Here is a 23,100-nt window from a genome sequence, read left to right as displayed (position 1 = left end):
AAGCGACAGCAGCTTGAAGGAGCTCTTGGGGTGGGAGAAAGGTGAGAGGGTGTGTGTGTGTGTGTGTCCTCTGTTCAAACACACATTTTAAAGGACCGAAGCTCTCTATCCTAATTTGCACCGCAATGTCGTGGCCAAGCAAGCCATTTGCTGAGCGCAGCGACTGTGCAACCTCCGTTCACTCCGGTGGGGCGCGAAGTCCCTTCTTTAAGACGACAGAAGTATCAAACAGATGCAGAAGAACCCTGGAGCGAATGGGAAAGGCTGCTGCTTTTGCTCTAACCCTTTAAGACAGTCAAAGGAACTCAGCTGTGTCAGCATTCGCCGGGAGGTTATAATGAAAGTACATGGGTGTTTGGGTGCATATACATCGATCGACCAACAGATTATTCCAAGCAGGCTATAGGCTGCACATTCCCTTTTGCACTAAGTAAGAAGGTCCATCATGACAATAATAATAATGACAATAATAAAAATCACAACTAAGAACGGGGTTTTCTTTAAAAATAAAAAAGGAGCAGAAAACAAGCTTCTGCATGTGCTAGGAGGTTGGTGGTCTACCGCTTGCAGCCCTGAAATCCTACCTACTTGCCATGTCCCCTGACTTCAGAGAAGCCACCGGGCCAACCTAGCACATGCTTGATACATGTATTTGACAGTTCATTCATATATATATGTATATAATTTTTTTAAAAAAGAAAAAGAAAAAAGATTTTAAAATGTCACTGTAAGAATAATGATTACATCATAAAGTAAGCTGAAACCACACAAGGCCGTACAGAAGCACATACTACTAGGGAGCAAGTTTCAGAAACGCCCCTGGTATTAGGGGTCACCCTCTGAGCGTGGGGAGGAGCAGGAGGGGGAGGAGAGCTGGCTGGTAAGAGGTTTTTGCATGCCGGCGCGTAGATGGCTCAAGGAGAAGCTAATGCTTTGAAGTTGGGTGTTGTTGAAGGGTGGAGAGCTTGTCCCAGGAACTGCAGAAGAGCAAATGGAGGCAGTATGGAGGGATGAGGAGAAAATTAAGGCAAATGTAGCACAGGAGCAGAAGTGTTTTTTGCCTTGGTTCGTGATCTGTTCTCTTCCTCTCTCTCTCTTTTTGGTAATAGCTGCTTGTCCACGGAGATATGATGGCTGTCTTGAGGTTTTGCTAATACCTGATATCATGGATGACCAACAGTAGTCAAAACATCAACATTGTCCTAGGCTACCTGAGTTTCTCATGATGCAGGTGTATATCTGACATCCAAAACAGAAGTTGCCTGGAGGAGAAAAAAAGAAGGGGTGGGGTGGGGGCAAAGAAAAGGAAGACACAACATTAAAATCGGACGACTCACACAGAGGTCAGATTTCGAAGCCTCGTATTCTGTCCCCCAAGGAATCAAAGGTAGCAGGCACCAAAATGAAGGGAGGGGGGGACCCACAAACGGCTGACATGAGAGCAAGGAGCTGGCCGTTCCCGTCTGCTCCGAGACATCGTTCATGGATTTCTCAGTCAATATTCATAAACAAACAGAAAGCTGAAACGTCAAACTGCATTGCCGCTCTTGTCAACGGCACGGCTTTCAGCAGAACATAAGGAAGGGAGGGAGATGAGGCAGGAATGTCATCCTCAAAAACCCCTGGGCCCTAGATTTATAAATGCCTATTGTGTCTCATGCACAACACTCGAGATATTCCAGGATAGCGTCAAAACAAATATAAAAGCCGCACACACATCAAGCTCACAAAGCAATGAAACAGGGTAGGGCGAGAGAAACGATATTAAAAAGTCGAGCGCCATCCAAAGTCATTAGAAAGGGAAGCTTTAGAAATTGGGCCTGACACATCAGAGAAACAAAAGTGTTTGTGTACACTTTCCCAGGAAATCAACATTCCATGGAGGATGGAGGCTCCCTCTTACTGAGAGGGGGAGTCATAAGGAGACATGCACTCTCTGAGACGTGTGGGTCCTAGGCCACCAAGGGTCTTGGAAGGTCAAAACCAGAACTTGAATTTTGCTTGGAAATAAATCGCATGCTCCATGGCAGAAGAATGAGTCTTGGTTCCCCCTGCTTCTATCACAAAGCAAGCTTGCAGTGGGAACTCCCAAAGGGTCTTTCAGGGAAACCCAACGCAAAGCACATTGCCAAAAAACAAAGGTATTGCCCCACTGAGGAAGGCACCTCACTCACACAAGCCGCCATGAGATCTGCCGTCATTTGAACAATGTCAAGAATACACAAATTGATTTCCACTGTTTCTGTCAATAGCAAGAACCAGGCTTTGGGGATCTTGACTGCTTTTAACTATAGGGTTGGTGCTGCGCTGTTTTTTGCCATTAATAATTTGCATGTTTTAAACAGATTCTATGTGTGTACATAGTTTTAATTCTATTAAGGTTCAATTGTTTCTTAATGATTGTTTCTTCTATGTTTTTAGTGATTCTTCTTTTTATCTGTAAGCTGCGAAGGAGGAGGAGGAGGAGGAGGAGGAGGAGGAGGAGGAGGAGGAGGAGGAGGAGGAGAAGGAGGAGGAGAAGGAGAAGGAGAAGGAGAAGGAGAAGGAGAAGGAGGAGGAGGAGGAGGAGGAGGAGGAGGAGGAGGAGAAGGAGAAGGAGAAGGAGAAGGAGAAGGAGAAGGAGAAGGAGAAGGAGAAGGAGAAGGAGAAGAGTGGCTGGGGCAACCCAGTCAGATGGGCAGGGTACAAATATCATCCGAGGCACATTACCCCAAGGGCCTACACCAGCCACTTTCTTGTCACAGATTTTACAGAAAACTCAACAAAATTTTGACAGAGAGTCACAAAGGAAGTTCTTGATGGGGCAGTGTATTTAAATCAGACCCAAGAAAGACAATGATCTTCCATGGACATGCTAAATATCCCCAGGTCAATCTTCGAAGGCTGCCAAGTTTTTTTGTGGCCAAGATAATTTTACTTGCACTTTCATTTGTTCTTTTCAAATGCAACCCAATTTCCGGAATAGCAGTTGGAAAGCAGGCTTTAATTCTGCCAGCTCTGTGATGGAAGAAAGGTAGGATTAAAAACCTACAAAATAAAATATAAATAAATAAGATACAGGCCGAACCCAGAAAGACCTCTTTTTTTTTTTGCCATGCTCTGTGCATCCTGTGTTAAAAAGTTGCTGCAGAGTAAACTTTTGCTTCTTTCTGCTGGCTTCGAGGCTATCCTTGGCTCTAGTGAATATTTGACGTTCTCCAAACATGTCAAAACCACAGGCAGTTAGCTGATAATATATGACTGGCCAGGTTCCAAATGACACCGCTAAGTAATAATGTTAGCAAACCACCATCCGAAAAGGAGCCCGTTCTGCCAAGGAACTGATCGTCAAATTTTTTGGGAACTAAATCAAGATTGAACTCAAGTTATAGCCCTCCTACCTCTTCTTCTTCTTCAGAAACTTTAATGGTATTATCTGGTGACTTTACGGGTTTCTGCGTACTAGTTCCATTCGTCTCTTCTTTGCCATGCTCTGCTTCCCACTCCTGTAGGACTTCGTCTATGTTAAAACGCCGCCGGTAATTTACAAAAAAGTTCTTCACCTGCACCACAGACTTGTTTCCAATCACATCAGAGATTGCCTGAAAATCTCGACCATATTTCCTGATGGCTAGAGAAAAGGAGAAGTGGTGTTAAGGTTATTATCAGCGCAATAATGGAAGCCTTTTAAGTTTAATAAATCATTATTACAGTGGAACCTCAGTTTATGAACACCTCGGTTTATAAATTTTCAGTTTACGAACGCCGCGGACCCATCTGGAATGGATTAATTCACTTTCCATTACTTTCAATGGGAAAGTTCGTTTCAGTTTATGAACGCTTCAGTTTATGAACAGACTTCCAGAACCAATTACACCCATGCTTCAGGTTAAGTACGCTTCAAGTTGAGTACTCCGCGGACCCGTCTGGAACGAATTAATCCACTTTCCATTACTTTCTATGGGAAAGTTCGCTTCAGTTTATGAACGCTTCAGTTTATGAACAGACTTCCAGAACCAATTGTGTTCATAAACCGAGGTACCACTGTATTGCTACAGGGAACCAGGCAGAGGGCCTTCTCGGTAGTGGCGCCCGCCCTGTGGAAAGCCCTCCCATCAGACGTCAGAGAGATAAACAACTACCTGACATTTAGAAGACATCTGAAGGCAGCCCTGTTTAGGGAAGTTTTTAATGTGTGACATTTTAATGTATTTTTAATCTTTGTTGGAAGCCGCCCAGAGTGGCTGGGGAAACCCAGCCGGATGGGCGGGGTAGAAATAATTTATTATTATTATTATTATTATTATTATTATTATTATTATTATTAAAGACATGTGACCCTTGAATTTGTATTGTTGGGGCACTGCATCCTATGTTACATTACGTTTCTATCCTTCCCATCATCCTCTAAAGTGCTGAGAACAGTATGCATTCACCCCCATTTCATCCTCTCCACTGGCCCAATATCACCCATGTCCAGTATGGTGGGTGGGTGGGGGGACTGTGTGTTGGGATTCCTGCACTGCAGGGGGTTGGACTAGATGACCCTCGGGGAACCCCTGCCAACTCTACAACTCTCTGATTCTATTATCTTTGAAGAGGATTTTGCCCATGGTCACGCCAGGGGGCTACGCCCAAGGGACGGTGGCCTTCTCAATAGTAGCACACTCTGTCGAAAACCAATTTCAAAAATATTTCATAGCAAATACTGGCAATATCGTAAGGTAAAGCAGCACCCTCCTTATGGAACTCTCTGTGACTGGATCTGCATCTCTGAGCTTTCAATTCCGCAAACAACTTAAGGGGCAACTTTTCACCCAGGCTTTTGAGCCCTCTTGATAAATAAAAATATTTAAGAAGTGCAGCCAGCCCAGCACACACTCTTATTTTTTTATTTAAAAAAACCTGCACACAAAAAATGGATCTATGCAAGCTGCATGATTTTTGTTTTATCTCCAATCCCTTTTTGTTTCACTTTTCTATGCTAGCTAATGTTGTTGTTGTTTAGTCGTTTAGTCGTTTAGCCGTGTCCGACTCTTCGTGACCCTAGGGACCAAGAACTTGTAAAATATCAGTCAAACTTTACTGAAAATAGAAGTAAACAGACCCAAAGCACCACAACAAATACTTCTCCTCTCTGTTTACCACTGTTGTGGGAGACGTGTTACGCTGTGATCCAAGAAAGCGCCTTCTCTGCAGGGATGTTTTTCATGAGAAATCCTTCCCCTTAGAAGTGTGCTTGGCCTCAACACTTTCATCCAGTGTTCAAAACTCCCATTGCTCTAGGCGCAGTCTGCGACGGGGAATTTCATCGGCACGAGCAGTTTCTGAGCTCTGGGCGCAGTACTGCGCCTAAGATTTCAGATTAAAACTGCAGAGTGGAAGGAAAGGAGGACCTTTTTCTGCCTCCCCACTTCCAGCTACTCTCTGAAGACTGGAGAAGAGACCCTTTTAGGAATATTAGGAGGGTGGGCAGGAGAAGAAGGACTAGACCATGTGAAAAATGAACATAATAATTTAGCCGCAGTTCATTCATTTTCAGCTTTGTATTCTTGTTATTTAAAAACATCCCTGGACATTCCATTGTGGCGCCCATAACCTAGGTTTAAGGTGCCATTTAGCTCCTAGCTAAAAGTCTTTTGAGTAAATGTTCATAATTGTAAGGGTGTTGTTGCGGCTTCTCTTAAGTAAAGACGCCCAAGTCTGCTCTGTCTTCATTGTGCATAGCATTTACAGTGCAGAGATAGCAGAAAACATGACCTCGCAGTCACTCGCAGAATCCGGGAGTGGACGTTTCCGGCTACGGGACCAGCATAAGAGTTTGGGCACCCCGAAACGCTTCCTCCCGACCTTACGTTTGGTGGCACGCCTTAATTCGAGCGCCGGAAGGGGCTGCCTGCTCCCCTCCATCTCTTGGTCCTGGTGGCGCAAGGGCTCTCCAACATCGCCGAGCCCTGACACCTCCGTCCCGCTCACTTCCTGATTCCCCTCACCTGACCCACTGCTGCTGCTCTCACTTGGCGAAGTGATGGTCAGCAAGAGGGGGGGGGCTCCTTGTAGGAAGGCCCCCTGACAATAATGTACAGTGCTACAAATGTGTAGGCCTCTTTTTTCGCTAGCAAACTCCACCTGTGACTTGCGAAACTGCATTGGGCATCGCTACCAGAGGGGGAGCCAGAGCTGAGCTATCATGGAGAAACCTCAGCCGTAGATTGCAAACCAGACAGCCTCCCAACTACCGCGATGGTTTGCAGTAATAATAATAATAATAATGATAATAATGATAATAATAATAATAATAATTAGCGAAAGACCCCAGCGTACAACATCAAACATTTTACGGGGCATCATTAGAAGAACATAAAAGCACAGTAATAGATTGCATAATACAGTGGTACCTCTACTTACGAATTTAATGCGTTCCGAGCGCACATTTGCAAGTCGAAAAAATTTGTAAGTCGAATCCCATAGGAATGCATTGGGAGAAAAAATTCGTAAGTCAAAGCAACCCTATCTAAAAATTCGTAAGTAGAAAAAATCCTATCTAAACCGCATCCAAGATGGCGGACGGAGCTCCATTCGTAAGTAGAAACATTCGTAAGTAGAGGTACCACTGTAATAAAAATGATCATAATAGCTGTCTGTCCCCAACACCTTTAACAGGCCACAGGTTACCTAATGGCCAAAGGCCTGGATAAAGAGGAAAGTTTTTGCCTAGAGCCTAAAGACATGCAATGATGACACCAGGAGAGCCTCTTGATAATATTAAGTAGGAAAGTGGATAAATTCTCTCTGTTTTCCTTTTCCTTTTTAAAAATGTTTTTATTAACAAAGGTTTTTAGTTAACAAGGGTACATACAACGGCTCTGTTTTCAATGTATAGAGTCCTTTCTACAGGTCGGTTACATTCAATGTGAGACACTGCTATATACAAAATGCTATTCCAAGACCCTACAAAATCCCTCAATGCAATCAAAGACCAATGGGAGCATGATACAGGTTATGAAATAAACCCCACCCAATGGTCTAAGCCACCCTTTAAGCCCATCTCAGCCAAAAGAAGGGAACTCACTTTGAAACTAATTTATAGATGGTACCTAACACCTCGGAAGCTCTAGTTACAGGTAGGTAGCCGTGTTGGTCTGAGTCGAAGCAAAATAAACAAATTCTGAAGAAGTGTATCTGAAGAAGTGTGCATGCACACGAAAGCTCATACCAAAATAAAAACTTAGTTGGTCTTTAAGGCGCTACTGAAGGAATTTTTTTATTTTTCCTCGGAAGCTGGCACTGATACACCCAAAATGCTGGAGAAGTTGCACCACTACAGGATAAATTCTTTGTTATCAATGTGGGAGTTCTCCATCACAAAGAAATAGGGTGCCCACTATATATGGCAAACTACAACTCCCATCTTTCCTGATCTTTGATCCTGATGGCTGGGGCTGATGGGCTCCAGCCCACATCTGAAGGGCTCCACGCTGACTACCCCAGAGACAGAGAACCACCCTCCAATGCACAGAAATGGGTTTCTGGCACTATACCTTGTACAGCAAGAAGCTGCTCGTCGGTGGTCCAGCGTGCGTTGCATTTCAGCGTAACCTAAGTGCCACGAGAAAGAAAAGGAACCATTTACTTAGGTAACAGATCTGCTTTCAAACCCCAAGCCTGACAAGTGTACACAAATGAAAAATTTGAACAAATTGCTTGAGCTCCAAGAGGAAAACAGTCATTTGTTAAACAAAGTCCCCATTATTCCTCTGAGCGGTAAGAAAGAAAGAAAGAATATATTTAGTTAAACGACAGAAGCAATTCATTATCTGAATTAACTGCTGGCTGACAGCAGGAAAGAAGGAGGGGCTGGAGTGAGCAGCCAGGTGATCTAAGCTCAGGGAATCTCTCCCAGCCCAACCTGGAGATGGCAGGCACTGAACCTGGGACCTTCTCCATGCAAGGTAGATGTTCTGCCATTGAGCAATGGTGGCCAAGCCCAACTAGTTCTCTTCAAATACCACCCCAACCGAGTTCCATGCACCAAGCTTCATGTTAAAACTAGGTTTCTATGAAATTTTTATTTATAGCCCTCCTTTCCACCAAGAAGCTTAAGATGGCAGACGTGATTCAACCCTGCCTTTCATCCTCACAAGAACCCTGTGAAGTGGTTCGGCCAAGAACTTGTGACTGGTCCATGGTGACTCACTGAGCTTCAATGTCAGGCTCTCAATGTTATGCCTGCTAGCCTGGCTCCACTCCCTGACCTCACTTTTCATTTCACTTTTAATTTGTAGACCACCTTTGTGTATATTACAGCAATGTATATTACAGCAATGAAATGTGCAACAAAGAACACACACACTACAATAATCTGATCCAATACAGAAAGTAATAATAAAACGGAACTTTGAAATGGAACGACTTCTATCAAACAAAAGTAATAACAAAGTTATATAATAGTAAACAATAAATATTAATGTTTTGAGAGTTGACTTTATTACTTTGCAATAAATAATTACTATGATGAACGGGACATGGGTGGCGCTGTGGACTAAACCACAGAGCCTAGAGCTTGCCAATCAGAAGGTCAGCGGTTTGAATCCCCGCGATGGGGCGAGCTCCCATTGCTCGGTCCCAGCTCCTGCCAACCTAGCAGTTCGAAAGCACATCAAAGTGCAAGTAGATAAATAGGGACCGCTAGGGCGGGAAGGCAACCGGCATTTCCGTGCGCTGCTCTGGTTCGGCAGAAGCAGCTTAGTCATGCTGGCCACATGACCTGGAAGCTGTACGCAGGCTCCCTCAGCCAGTAAAGTGAGATGAGCGCCGCAACCCCAGAGTCGTCCGCGACTGGACCTAAAGGTCAGGGGTCCCTTTACCTTTACAGTTATGATGAATCAAAATAACTGCAAGTCACAATGCATAAAATACCACAATGCATACAAAACCATGCAGAAGGATCAGATTCAGTAACAAAGGCAAACAACGTATAAAAACATTTTTTTAAAAAATTCCCTAAACTCCTCTTGTCTCATATGAGAAAGTCTAGAGGGGGAGGTGGCTATACTCACAGGGGTATTCAATCTGTGAGTGCCAGGATCGTGACATGGTTTGTTCCCAATGTGTTTGAAGAAACCATAGTTTAAGCCAGGCATCCCCAAACTGCGGCCCTCCAGATGTTTTGGCCTACAACTCCCATGACCCCTAGCTAAGAGGACCAGTGGTCAGGGATGGTGGGGATTGTAGTCCAAAACATCTGGAGGGCCAAACTTTGGGGATGCCTGGTTTAAGCTAACCATAGTTCATGGGAATGTAAGATGAGCCTGTTGGGTCAAGGCCAGTGGGCCATCTAGTTCTTACAATGACTAACCAGCGATGCCTGGGGGAAAGCCTGCAAGGGGGACAATGAGCACAACAGCCCTCTGCCCACCTGCAATTCCCAGCAAGCGGTGCTCAGAGCCCAGACATAGACCAAAACTCTGTTTACGCAGAAGTGCACATAGACGCTCTGAATCTCTTCTGCGCGGCTGCATTGGAAGGAAGGGTGAGAAGAGAGAGCGTGTGAGCCCCAAGGCTTGTTCCTGCACTGCTAAAAAGGTGCAGAGCCCTTTTTCTCTGTGGAAGCCCTGCATTCTCTCCTGTTAGGGCAGGTGTAGGCAGGACCAGAGCCAAGATGAGTGTGGCAATTCCTGCCCACTATGTTTCCCCTCCTTGTGACCCTCCTGAAATTAGACTGAAGGCCACGTTATAGCCCTATGGGCTGCAAGCTTCTCAACCCTAATCTGGGATGATATGCAGGAAGACCCTGATTCCTCTCTCACACGCGGGCAAGATTGTTGGCACAATTATTATTTTTTAAATGCCATTCTGTCTCGAATATATATATATTGCAATTTCCCCATACGCCGTATGTTTTTGCACGTTGTCTTCATTTATATATGCATTTTTTTATGTGCACTTCCCTCTAATATATATATAATTTTTGTATGCATTGTTGCTGTTGCTGTTGCAGACTTGCATCCCAAAGTCTGGAGGTGAATTTGAAAGGAAACCTGTTTTTCAATCTGCATGAGGACTCATATGAATTTAGCACCGGTCAGCGCACATGAAACCAACAGACTTTCAGCACAACTGCCATCTCTCTCTCTCTCTCTCTCTCTCTCTCTCTCTCTCTCTCTCTCTCTCTCTCTCACACACACACACACACACACACACACACACACACACAACACACACACCGCTCCTTTGGTTCAAATTCCATTAGGACATAAAGTTACCTCTGGCATCCGATATTGTTCGACTCCTCTTTCAAGTTTCTCTTTCAGAGCGCTGTTTGTTTGCTTGATATTCTGAATCTGAAAAGAAAAGCCTCGTCTGTCAATAGAGATAACAGAATAAAACACCACTTCCTTCAGATGGGGCGGGGTGGAGAAGCCCCTGCCTTCAAGCTCTGATCTGCAATTTTCTGAAACACTTTTTCCTTTCTCTAACTAAAACTTCCTACCTTTTTCTTTTTTCTTTTTCTGGTCAGTGCTGCTTTGAGGACTGCAGCTTCGCTTCAGAGCCAAAGGACTCCAGGGAAGAAATGAGAACTTTTAACTAATTTAAGAGGCAAGCCTGCACAAGATCTAAAAGAAAATACCCTTTTTCCCAGGGCTTCTTTACGCACACACACAAAAGCTAAGGGAACTGTTAAGTTTCAGATGTGCAGGTCAAGAGGATCTCGGAGACGGTTTGCGGGCCACGAGTCTCAGTAGGAAATAACTGGGAAAGTACGCCTGGCCTTTGAATTACAGAGAGTGTTTGCCCTCAAAGACCTTTTACGCTGAGAGGCAGCTCGTAACAGTTTAATGCTGACATTTAAAAGCAGAGCGTACTTACCTATCCCGCCCTTAAAAAAACCCAACAACACACAGCAAGAGAAAAAAGCTCGGTGTTTTAAAAACTAAAAACAACCACCATCAGATTATAGAACACAGAAGCCCTGCTTTGGAGCCCTACTGAGACTGCCAGTTTCACTATACAGTGGTACCTCTACTTACGAATTTAATGCGTTCCAAACGCACATTTGTAGGTAGAAAAATTTTTGTAAGCCGAATCCCATAGGAATGCATTGGGAGAAAAAATTCGCAAGTAGAAAAAATCCTATCTAAACCGCATCCAAGATGGCGGATGGAGCTCCATTCGTAAGTAGAAACATTCGTAAGTAGAGGTACCACTGTACTGTAGGGAAACATTAAAGAGATCGTGGAATCAGATACCAGAAGGAAATAATACAGAAACACCCATGGCTCCTTTTGTTTCTCCCCATCCATCTACTACCCCAAAAGTATCTAGCAATTCATCTGCTGGGAAGCAATGATAGAAGAGTGAAATCCCCAGGTCTGACCTACCAGCAATGCTGTTCTTATGCTCTTAAATCTGTGGCATGGCACCTCTGTGCATTTTGCTTAGCAGGAGAGGCGTGGAGAGAGATGACGGGTTCGCTGGCTGCCATGCTCCTCTTAATTCGGGGTAGGGAACCTGTGGCTCTCTAGGTACTGTTGGATTCCTAGTTCCCATCCCCTCTAGGCAACCTGTTCAATAGCTAGGGAATGAAGGGAGTTGGGAGTCCCAACAAAAGGTCCCTGGCCTTGATGGGGGGACAAAAGCATCGGCATTTACAGGTGAAACTCGGAAAATTAGAATATCGTTGAAAAGTGCATTTATTTCAGTAATGCAACTTAAAAGGTGAAACCAATACATGAGATAGATGCATGACATGCAAAGCAAGATATGTCAAGCCTTTATTTGTTGTAATTGTAATTATTTGTCGTTAGGCGGGTCAATTATAAATGGAATGTAATAGCAATGTTTATTTTTGCTTATTTTTGTATTATTGTAACTATTTGTTTTATTACTGTGGAATTTCCAAAAGAAAGCATTTGTAAAAATTAAAAGAAAAAATAATAAAAATAAGTTGCATTACTGAAATAAATGCACTTTTCGACGATATTCTAATTTTCCGAGTTTCACCTGTATGCACAAAGGGGACAAAGACAGCAAAAGTGAAGTCAGCGGGGAATTTTCAGTTGCTGCCATTTCTCCCCTGGGGTGGGTTCAGTGTTGGCAAGGCTGCACCTGCCAAGTTTTCAACTCCCACCCTTCATTTCCCAGTCCTTCGTGAGGCATTCGTAATCCACGCGGAGCCTATAAATATTTTGTTCGGCTTTTCAGGAGATTCCATTAAGCACTGGGGTTCATTTTTCTTACTTCAATCCTTTTATAGCTGTAGCCAGTGCAGGGAAAATAAAAGCCCGAAGTGTAATGCAAGATACAAACGTAGTAAAATTAATTAGGAAAAGGGAGTATTTGCTTTACTTAATTACTATTTGTTTGGGGTGAGGGGTTTATCCCACTTATCTGCGCACGGAACCAAAGCGCCATGAAGTGATTGGTATAAGCAAATGTAGAATGTGGCCAAACAAAAAAGGTTGCATTAACTTCCAGTGCAATTCTGTGCATGTTTACTCACAGGTTCAAGTGTATTTACTCATGGGATTGAAGCTTTTGTTTATATTCATAAAGGGCATAAAATATTTGATGCTCTGACCTCTAATTTCTATTATCCTGGAACTGGATGCTTGGCCAAAGTATAGCCCCTAAATTTTTATAATCAGTAATTAAGAGTGGTGCAACAGGCATACATCATCCAAATCGGACAACTGATAATTGGTTCAAGAGAAAAGGGAACAAAGCTACAAGTTCTATATGAAGAAACATGCTTCTGCATTTTTGAAAAAATCTACAAAGTGAGAGAAACCTGCCATTTTAAAAAATACGAATGCTGCTCAGTTAATCATGAGCGCAACCAATCAAAACACAGCCTCTTCTATTGCACTGATTGAGAAAGGCAATTGGAATTCTGCACCATGGACCAATCAGTACATACTAGGAAATGTCTGGGAGGAGCTTACATCTCCCTTGGAAACAGTTCACACCAGCCATTAGAGGAGTCCTGTCCCACACTTGGGCCACATTCGCACCATAAAGTGGTATCATATGGTACTACTTCATACACTCAATGTCTTCCCCCAAAGAATCTTGGGCCTTGTAATTTGTCAAGGGTGCTGGCAGCTGCCGGGAGACCCCTACTCCTCTCCCAGAGCTACAGTTTCCCGAGTTCCCTGTGAAGAGGGACTTGATGGTTAAGCCCCTCTGAGAACTATAGCTCTAGGGGGCAAATAGGGGGATCTACCTAGTAACCCCCAGCATCACAAACTACAGCTCCCAGAATTCTTTGGGGGAAGAAGCCATGACTGTTCAAAATGGAATCCTAGTGCTTTAAATATGTGTTGTGAATATATGTGGCACTTGAAAAAACAAACAATCCTTTTAAGGCAAAACATATTTGGGGAGCGAGTTGCCCAGGGGTTGCAATCATAAAATCATGGAATCATAGAGTTGGAAGAAAGCTGTTTTAACATAGGAAACTTGAAGATATGCAGAACGGCAGCAACCGGGCCAAATTCGTCACACAGTTCAGACTTGCTATAATGTGGGGTTTTTTTGGGGGGGGGTTAGAGAAATGTCTATTGTATAGGAACGGTATGGCAGGAAAAACAAGTGCTATCCTAGTTGTATTCCTGGATTTGAGAGTGTGGAAGATTGCTATATGAGTAAAAGTTGAAGTTGGGAAGGAAATCAAGTCACCAAGTATGCAAAAAAGAAAGAAAAAAGGGTTTTTTTGGCTGGTACAAAAATGTTCTCCAAACCAAAAAAACAAACCCGTCCAGAGTATAAGAAGAGTACAGAAGCTGTGATTTATAGAAGTCTATAGTAGCATCTTGGGGGAAGAGACAGGAAGCTGGCAAACTGCACATTGTACCTTGCTGCACTGTAAATAGAAAGCCAAGATGAAATAATTCCATTCTGAAACATGCTGCTCAGCTGACAGCTTGTTAATCAAGTCTCATCCCGATGCAAAACATCTCGTCCGAGCTATGAATCCTCCGGGGAGGCGAAAAAGGCAGCTCCTTTCTTAAAATATGTATGGGGTGATTAAAAATAAGCCTTGATTTGTCGCAGGGAAAAGCACTCGTACCTGTCGTTTGATGGAGACCAATTCCATATCCAGTTGCCTCAGCAAGGTGGTAGCAGCTGTGGCGTTGGCGGAGACGGCCTCCACATCTTCTTGAGAAAGGAACATTCCCTTGGGAGGTTTCCTCTTGGCTCTGTTCTTAGCTGCCTGGGTACTGTGCTTCTCCTTCTTCACCTGAGGAACGGTTTCCACTGGGGGAACCTGCAAAGTAGAAATCTGCCATACGTTAAGCCGGGATAATTCACTTCAAACTACTGTACATCCACACATACATACAACTGTTTAAGAGGCCTACAAACCTGTAATTTGTCTGATTGTGGTGGCTGATCCTTGCAAGGAGTGAAGCTGCCACATTACAGTACTGCTAGGGCTGGGCAATATCTGGTTTTCAACTTTGTTATATACCACCATCGCGGAATAAAAAAAGAAAGGTAAAGGACCCCTGGCAGTTAAGTCCAGTCGCAGACGACTCTGGGGTTGCGGCGCTCATCTCGCTTTCAGGCCGAGGGAGCCGGCGTTGTGCCAGAAGCAGCGCATGGAAACGCCATTTACCTTTCCGCCGGAGCGGTACCTATTTATGTACTTGCAATTTTTGGCGTGCTTTCGAATTGCTAGGTTGGCATCAGCATCGCGGGGATTCAAACCGCCAACCTTCTGATCGGCAAGCCCAAGAGGCTCAGTGGTTTAGACCACAGTGCCACCCACGTCCCACAACGTCTGAAATAAGGATGGAGCTATGTGGAGGCATTGGCTGGCTTTGCAGTTTTCCCTCACATTGTGATTTTCACACACATCGTGATTTGCTTCTCTCCATATGAACCGACCCAAACCCCATCCTCTGAGGCCCTTTCTTTGTGTGCCTCCTCCATGGGAGGTCCGAAGGGTGGCGATACGGAAACGGGTCTTCTCTGGGGTGGCTCCCCATTTGTGGAATGCTCTCCCCAGGGAAGTTCGCCTGGCACCTTCACTGCATACATTTAGGCACCAGGCAAAAACATTCCTCTTCCACAAGGCCGGTTAACATCTGATATCCTTAAATGTGTTGTGGGAGGGAGGATTGTTGGACTTTATTATGTGTTTTTTATATTGTATTTTTATGCCCTGAAGTTATAGACTGGCTGGATGCAGAGGAGTGGTAAGAAGAACCCCCCGGGGAAGAAGACTCAGAGCCAGGGGACTGGCAGTGGGACGACAATGTGTGGTCAGAAGGAGAAGACTGGGAGGTGGAGGTGTCAAAAGTTGAAGAGGTAACAGGGTTTGGTGAGCAGGAAGAGGCTATGGCAGAGAGCTTATGTATGGACAATCTTGCCTTGCAAATTGTTTGGGATTAGCAGACCAGCCCCCAGCATGGTGGGGAAAATGTTGACTCCCTGGGAGGAACCACTATCATAGCTCTACTGCAGCCACCACGAAGGCTGACATGGCTCTTACGGGTGACAAAGTTAACCATGCTTGCATTGCATCTGTCAAAACGAGGCTGGCATCATTAACACTAACATGTAGATATGCTACTGCATCCCGTATTTTCCAGGAAGATGTTGTATTTGCATTATTTAGGGAAGGGTGGAACAGTTGGTCTCTAAGGTGCTACTGGAAGGGATTTTTTTATTTTGTTTAGACTCCGGCAGACCAACACGGCTACCTACCTGTAAAGGGAATTAGAATGGACAATACGACCCGAACAATGGAAGATTGCTTTGGAATCTAGACAGAATGTTTCTTTTGATTTAAAACTGAGACAGATTCAGCAAAATTGGGGGTTTCAGGTAAGCTAGACTCAATAACATCTCTACAAGAAGGTGCTGTCAAGCAGCTAAGATGTAGGCTGGAAGTGCAATGCAGGAAATGCCTCATTGAGGCATATAATGTGAGCCAGTGCAGCAAAATATTTGTTTTGCGCTGTATTAATCCTATATTGGCAAAATCCTTCATATTTGTGGGTGTTTGTGTACTTTTAAATTATTCCCCTGTAGTATGGGGGACTAACAACAGGACAACAAAAATGGAATCTGCAAGTCCTTATGGTGACTGAGTGACTTAAGCCTGGAAGAATAAATATCTATTATGTAATGATCTGAAGACCTTAATGCCCTTGGACATTTGGATGGCATATATTGATCTGTATGTGCAAATTAAGATGGATGCATAGATGCTGAGTGTTATTGTGAATGTGAATAGATGATTTGGGTTTTGTTCGGTTCTTGTTGTTTGGTTCTACCCCCTCCACCCCCCTTGTGTGCATTTTCTCTCTATTTTTTCTTTTGTTAATAAATTTGCAATTTAAAAAGGATATGCATTATATTTTACAGTTGCAAGCAAGGTAAGTGGGTAATAACAAGTTATGAGACTACTTTACAGGGGTTGAGTTGTGGAATTTATTGCTGGGACAAAGCTGTGATTAACTTGACATGATTTCCTAGCATGTATTCATTGGGGACAGGCATCCCCAAACTTCGGCCCTCCAGATGTTTTGGACTACAATTCCCATCTTCCCCGACCACTGGTCCTGTTAGCTAGGGATCATGGGAGTTGTAGGCCAAAACATCTGGAGGGCCGCAGTTTGGGGGTGCCCGATTTGGGATGTATCATGTATTACCTGTTATCATGCATTGATCACATTGATAGCATTCATTACAGTGGTACCTCGGGTTACAAACGCTTCAGGTTACAAACGCTTCAGGTTACAGACTCCGCTAACCCAGAAATATTACCTCGGGTTAAGAACTTTACTTCAGGATGAGAACAGAAATCGAGCGGCGGCAGTGGGAGGCCCCATTAGCTAAAGGGGTACCTCAGGTTAAGAACAGTTTCAGGTTAAGAACAGACCTCCGGAACGAATTAAGTTCTTAACCAGAGGTACCACTGTACGTATTATGAACTGTAATTTATACAACTGTTTAATTCTTTGCTACTATATGGGTGTTACGTTATGCATTTATCCAAGGCTTGTATCCAAGGTAGTGCTTAGTCAGTTCTTCTGGTAGTGTCAGGGGATCTGCTTCCCCTCCTTCCCTCACCGACAGGAGCCAGCAAATCACACTAGCAAGTTGGAGTTCACGCTTTATTAGCAAAACCAGGATCTACACAAGGAGTGTCAGGCCTAATGAGCACAGCAACTCATCTCTGGCAGGTCTTGTCCCCATGAAATATAAAACACACATGCTGTTGTTGTTGTTTAGTCGTTTAGTCGTGTCCGACTCTTCGTGATCCCATGGACCAGAGCACGCCAGACACGTCTGTCTTCCACTGCCTCCCGCAGTTTGGTCACTCATGTTCGTAGCTTCATGAACACTGTCCAACCATCTCGTCCTCTGTCGTCCCCTTCTCCTTGTGCCCTCAATCTTTCCCAACATCAGGGTCTTTTCCAGGGAGTCTTCTCTTCTCATGAGGTGGCCAAAGTATTGGAGCCTCAGCTTCAGGATCTGTCCTTCCAGTGAGCACTCAGGGCTGATTTCCTTCAGAATGGATAGGTTTGATCTTCTTGCAGTCCAAGGGACTCTCAACACACACACACACACACAATTTGTTTTATTTTATATTTCATGGGGCAAGACTTGCCAGAGATGAGTTGCTGTGCTCATTAGGCCTGACACTCCTTGTGTAGATCCTGGCTTTGCTAATAAAGCACCTATATTTTGCTATATATATATATTCTCTCCACCATTGTTTTATTTTATATTTGAGCCTTGAATGCTGAGATTGCCTGGGCTGAGTCTCTGCTTTGCTGGAAGCTGCCTTGTGAGGGTTCAGCTCCAAAGGTATTTGTAAAATAGGTTGCTACTGGTTTTCACCAGCTGGAGGGAAAGTACCCTGCCCCGGCTCCCCTCATCACTTTCCAAGTGTGTCACTCAAATCTACGCAATGATTTCCACGCCACTCTTTCCAAAGCTAGGCCACCAATATGTCACTTTAATTCTGTGCCAGAAATAAAAGAAGACCTTGCTTGTTGAGTGGGTGGGAGAGAGGGAGAGAGAGAGAAGAGTAAAGTTTAAGTTTGAGATGTAATTTCCTGTGTGTCAGCCAGAGGGGAAGAAGCAGAAACTAATTTAAGACAAAACATGAGGGGTCAGATGATTGCAGACTAATCCTTAAAGCTCATTCATTTTTATATGCAGTACCATGAAGCACTGAGATAAAGATTTTTGCATGGGTATGGAATCTGCCCTGCAAACGAAAATAAAAGGTCTTTTGGGGACAAGGTAGGCAACAGAAAGAATGCGTTTTCAAAATATAAATCTGGGATATTGTTTTGCGTTTCAAAGCACTTGGATTTGCCTGCAGCTCCAGTACAAATTCCTCTCTCTAAAAACACATTTTAGTTTTGCCTCTCTCCTGGTTTCTTGCGGATAAGGAAGTATACACAGCAGAATGTGAAAGGGTCTTCTAAAATATTTGTCCTACAACTGCTACTTCTTCCTTTCCTTATTTGAAGACTGCTAGGTATGAAGTAGTCGTGCTGCTCTCTCCTTGTCTGAGGGAATAAAGCTCCCCTGAGCAGGCAACACACCTTGTTCTAAGGATGGGCTGCAGCAAAGGGGTGGAGTGTCATGTCTCATCTCCAGGTAATCTTGGGAGAGCTGCTGCCAGTCAGTGTAGACAATACTGAGCTAGATGCTCCAATGGTCTGACTGCGCACCAGGCAGCTAAGCTCCTATGATGGCTGCCTGCCTCCTCGGATAGGGAAGGAGGCTCTGTAGACCAAGCATCCCCAAACTCGGCCCTCCAGCTGTTTTGGGACTACAACTCCCATCATCCCTAGCTAACAGGACCAGTGGTCAGGGATGATGGGAGTTGTAGTCCCAAAACAGCTGGAGGGCTGAGTTTGGGGGAGCCTACTGTAGACTGTGATCTGCATTAGCTAGAGCTGAGTGAACAGCTATCACAGAGGTCAACAGTCACATGCACCAGAATAACAGCACATTAGATTTTACGTGTTTCTGTTATCTCGTGGTTCAAACCAGGAGCATCCCATAGCTTCGTTTACTTCTCTGCCTCTGTTCCCCCCTTCCTCCCCGCTCCTCTTTTTCCTGCTTAGTCATAACTATGTTTTCACCACAATGTGCAGCAATTGTTCCCTCTAGTCACCGCTCGCTTGCAAGCCCGAGATTGGAACCAGTTTTTAATCTTGATTTTCAATCTCTGCTTTGAAAGCAAACTTTGGCTAGCTTTGAACGATGGTTATGCTAGCCTGGGCACCACGACCCAAGTTTCGTGATCACTAACAAGGAAAGGAAGGGGGCGTTAGTGTGTGGGGGTCATTCAGAGATATGCTGGCAGAGAAGCAATTGGAGGGGGGAGGCCTCTGCAGTTTATGTGCCTCTGGATCACAGCCCCCCTCCCTCACAGTTGTTCGCCAGCTATTAATTATTCCTTTGTTCCGGCAGGCTTTTGTTCATGTGCAGGGAGCTAATGTTCTTATGCTTGGTTTCTACTGCTGATCTTGTCTCCTTGGCTGATTGTTTCATATTGATGAGGGTTTTTTTTTTGTTTAATGAAATGGTCAGTTTTAAATGCAGGCAACCCTGAGCAGTGCCTTTGCACCAGGAGGGCAGCATACAGCTGCTTCAACAAATTAATAAAAATAAAATAATTGGTCCCTCCCTCCCCCAAAACACCATGATGGAGGAGCACCCCCTACAATGTACATTCAAAGTTGAAAAATACTTTTCCACACAGATAACCATGGGCACAGATTATTCACTTCTGAACTAGAGACAGAAAACAAGGCCCCGTAAATATTCTGTTGGGAGCCACCCAGAGCGGCTGGGGCAACCGAGTCAGATGCGTGGCATATAAATAATAATGTTGTTGTTGTTGTTGTTGTTGTTGTGATGTTTGCAATTATGTAAATAACTGCCCTGTTGTTTGTTAGCTGCCTCGAGCATGGTTTTAACCAGGCATCCCCAAACTGCAGCCCTCCAGATGTTTTGGCCTGCAACTCCCATGATCCCTAGCTAACAGGATCAGTGGTCGGAGAAGATGGGAACTGTAGTCCAAAACATCTGGAGGGCCGAAGTTTGGGGGTGCCTGGTTTTAACCATGCAAAGGCGGCCTACAAATCACATGATGGTGACGATTATTTGTGTTCGGGGAGAAGGCAGTTTCTGTTCCTTTGCTTCCACACATTCCAGCGCAATTGGGACACTGTGACCACATCCATCTCCACAAGCCCTCTCTATGCGCCAGGGGGCACGAGGGAACAGAGATAGGCCACAACAAATAATGGCTGGCAAGCGCAAGCCAACATCTGTGGGCAGTGGCGCCATCAAGCAGAGACACCACCACTGACACATTTTAGGGCAAGCTCTTTGGATAACGCGGTGCAGGATAACGCGGTGCAGGTAATGTGTGTGTGGTGTGTGGTGTTTGTGTGTGTGTGGAACCTTTTCCCACCAAGGCCCACATTCCCCCTTAGGTGACCTCCCAGGGGCCACATGCCACAGATGGGCAGGGCCAGAGGCAAAAGTGGGTGGGGCGGTGGTTCTAATTTTGGTATAGTAGGCCACAACCTAGCCACGCAAACGTCAGGAGGTTTCCACACCCCAACCGTTACACTTTTCCATTCTCCATGCAGGCAAGCAAATGCATTACAGTGGTACCGCACCTCGCAAGATGAATGCCTCGCACAACGAAAAACTCGCAAGATGAGAGAGTTTTGCATTGCGCAAGGGACTCGCAAGACGACGAGGTTTTCTATGGCCGCCGCTTCGTCTTGCGAAGCGCGGCTATAGAATGTAGGCGGCAAAGGAAGATCAGCTGTCAGCGCGGGAAGCTGACAGCTGATCTTCCTTTGCCTTCTTCCCGCGCTACAGGTGGTTTCCCGGGGCTTGCCAGGGGGGATGGAGCCGAAGCGCGGCGCTGCGAGGGCTGCCCCCGCCTGTCTTCCCCGAGCCAAGGGGAAGACAGGAGGCAGCAGCCCCACTTTCTCCCGCTCGCCTTGGCGGTGGTGGTGCTGAGGCGGCCGATCCGGGCCGACCGGAGGGCGAGCAGAGCCCGCGGGGGGCGAGCAGGAGAAAGCGTGCTGCGGTGGCGCTGAGAGGGCCGGTCCAGTCCAACCCCCTGCCAGAAACACCATCAAAGCATTCCTGACAGGTGGCTGTCAAGCCTCCGCTTAAAGACCTCCAAAGAAGGAGACTCCACCACACTCCTTGGTAGCAAATTCCACTGCCAAACAGCTCTTACTGTCAGGGAGTTCTTCCCTAATGTTTAGGTGGAATCTTCTTTCTTGTACCTTGAATCCATTGCTCCGTGTCCGCTTCTCTGGAGCAGCAGAAAACAACCTTTCTCCCTCCTCTATATGACATCCTTTTATATATTTGAACATGGCTATCATATCACCCCTTAACCTTCTCTTCTCCAGGCTAAACATACCCAGCTCCCTAAGCCGTTCCTCATAAGGCATCGTAACCAGGCCTTTGACCATCGTTTCCAGGCCTTCCTTCCAGTCTGAAGGACAGATCTCTTATAGCTAACTTTCCAGGGACTGCATGCCAGGGGTGGGTGGGTGGCATCAGAGGCAAAGGTGGGCAGATCAATAGGTACCACTGTTACCTGAAAAATAAATGCACCAGCCTTGTCAAAGTGAGGGGTTTTATGCCTCCCATCACATGATTTAGGCAAGCAAGAGGCACCGTCATAGTTCAAGGACACAGTCCAGCCAGGCTAAAGCAGTTGGGAATGGCACAGAACAGAGCCAGTGTGCAATGTGTCCTGGGAAGGATTCCAAGGGCCGGATAGAAACCTCTGGAGGGTCATAATCTGCCCACAGGTTTGCGATTCCCTGTCCCTGGCCTCCTAGATTATTGAGCTGCAGGGACTCGTAATGAGGGATAATTGCATTGGTTCTACCTGGGTTAACCGCCAAGGTGACCACCTTGCATAGAGCAAAGATGGAAGTTGTCAGTCAGAACTGGCAGCACAGAGTTAATCAGCCTGCGTATCTGTGGTCCCTCGGCTGATGCAATCCAAAATTATCCTGCGAGATTAATCTGTGAGAGGACATACATCTCTCCGCATTCTCCCTTCACTTGTCATATTTTTCTGGAAATGACATGCTCAGGTTTCTCCTCTCCCTCCTCCCCTCCCTCCCTATTTAATTAAAAACTGGATGAACTCTGAGTACGCCGCTTTATCATTTGGTTAAATGGTATTAAAAATTAATATGAGAGTGGAAGAAATTATATAAGGGTCCACCGCACAATGTTCGTGTCACAATTGGTTTTCTTAAAGCTTGTTAACAAAAAGAAATCTCTGCCCCTTTCCCCCCGTTGCTTGTGTATTCCTTTAATCCTTTGATCGGCAAATCCCATTGTTCCTTCTTTTTTTAAAGATAAAATAAAGCCCCTGCTTCATCCTTCAGATGTTCTGTGGAGCAGTGAAAAATAATAATAATTTATTTCTTCTGCTACTGTAAACAGAAGCTTAGGCTGAATCATGCTCTTATCCGGCCCTTGGGAGTCTCTTCAAGCCAAGCATTTGTACACCCTCCTCAAGTGCTTTTGCCTGACTAGAATCTGCCCTGGAAGACAACAATACAGTGGTGCCTCGCAAGACAAATTAAATTCGTTCCACCGGTCAATTCGTTTTACGAAAAATTCGTCTTGCAAAGCACCGTTTTCCATAGGAACCCATTGAAATTTAATTAATGCGTTCCTATGGGCTCCGGGGGACTGGCGGCGGGGGCTCGGGGAAGCCAGGGGGCAGCAGCGCTCAGGTGGCTGATCCCGGGCCGGCCCAAGGGAGAGCGCAACGCACGGGGGCAAGCAAGAGAAAGTGTGCGGCGGCTGCGGCGCTGATCCGGGCTGGCCCGAGGGCGAGCGCCACACACTTTCTCCCACTTCCCAGGCCGGGCCGAGGGCGAGCACTGGGCCAGCAGGTCTCTGCCAAACAGGTCAAAACAGTAGTGGAGGGGGCAATTTGAAGGTGGGGGGGGGGGTCTGCGGAGGAGAGAGACGCCAGAGAAAAGGCAGATTCCCTCCTGCTACAAACAAGAACAGAGGAGGAAAACTCTGGTCCTAAACCTCCACTGCCTTGCGGGATATCTTCGAGAGAAG

General features: G+C 45.4%; 1 protein-coding gene across 2 annotated transcripts in view; it reads right to left on the bottom strand.

Moving 5' to 3' along the window:
- Positions 1-694: 694 nt before the first annotated feature.
- The window catches only part of RCOR1 (REST corepressor 1), a 135,777-nt gene continuing 113,371 nt past the window's right edge, over positions 695-23,100 (bottom strand). The window contains exons 8-12 of one of the 2 annotated variants that reach the window (XM_035105598.3): positions 14,051-14,263; positions 10,245-10,322; positions 7,521-7,578; positions 3,381-3,610; positions 695-1,262 (exon numbers count right to left, since the gene is read on the bottom strand). In XM_035105598.3, the coding sequence (XP_034961489.1) occupies positions 1,221-1,262; positions 3,381-3,610; positions 7,521-7,578; positions 10,245-10,322; positions 14,051-14,263 (621 nt within the window). In that variant the 3' untranslated portion in view covers positions 695-1,220. The remainder of the gene's footprint in view (positions 1,263-3,380; positions 3,611-7,520; positions 7,579-10,244; positions 10,323-14,050; positions 14,264-23,100) is intronic. The other variant, XM_035105605.3, reaches the window with a different exon arrangement.

This window comes from Zootoca vivipara, chromosome 1 (genome assembly GCF_965207765.1).
Source record: "Zootoca vivipara chromosome 1, rZooViv2.hap1.1, whole genome shotgun sequence".
Classification (NCBI taxonomy): Eukaryota; Metazoa; Chordata; class Lepidosauria; order Squamata; family Lacertidae; genus Zootoca; species Zootoca vivipara.
Note: the sequence above shows the minus strand (reverse complement) of the source record. Positions and strands in the feature narration are given on the sequence as shown.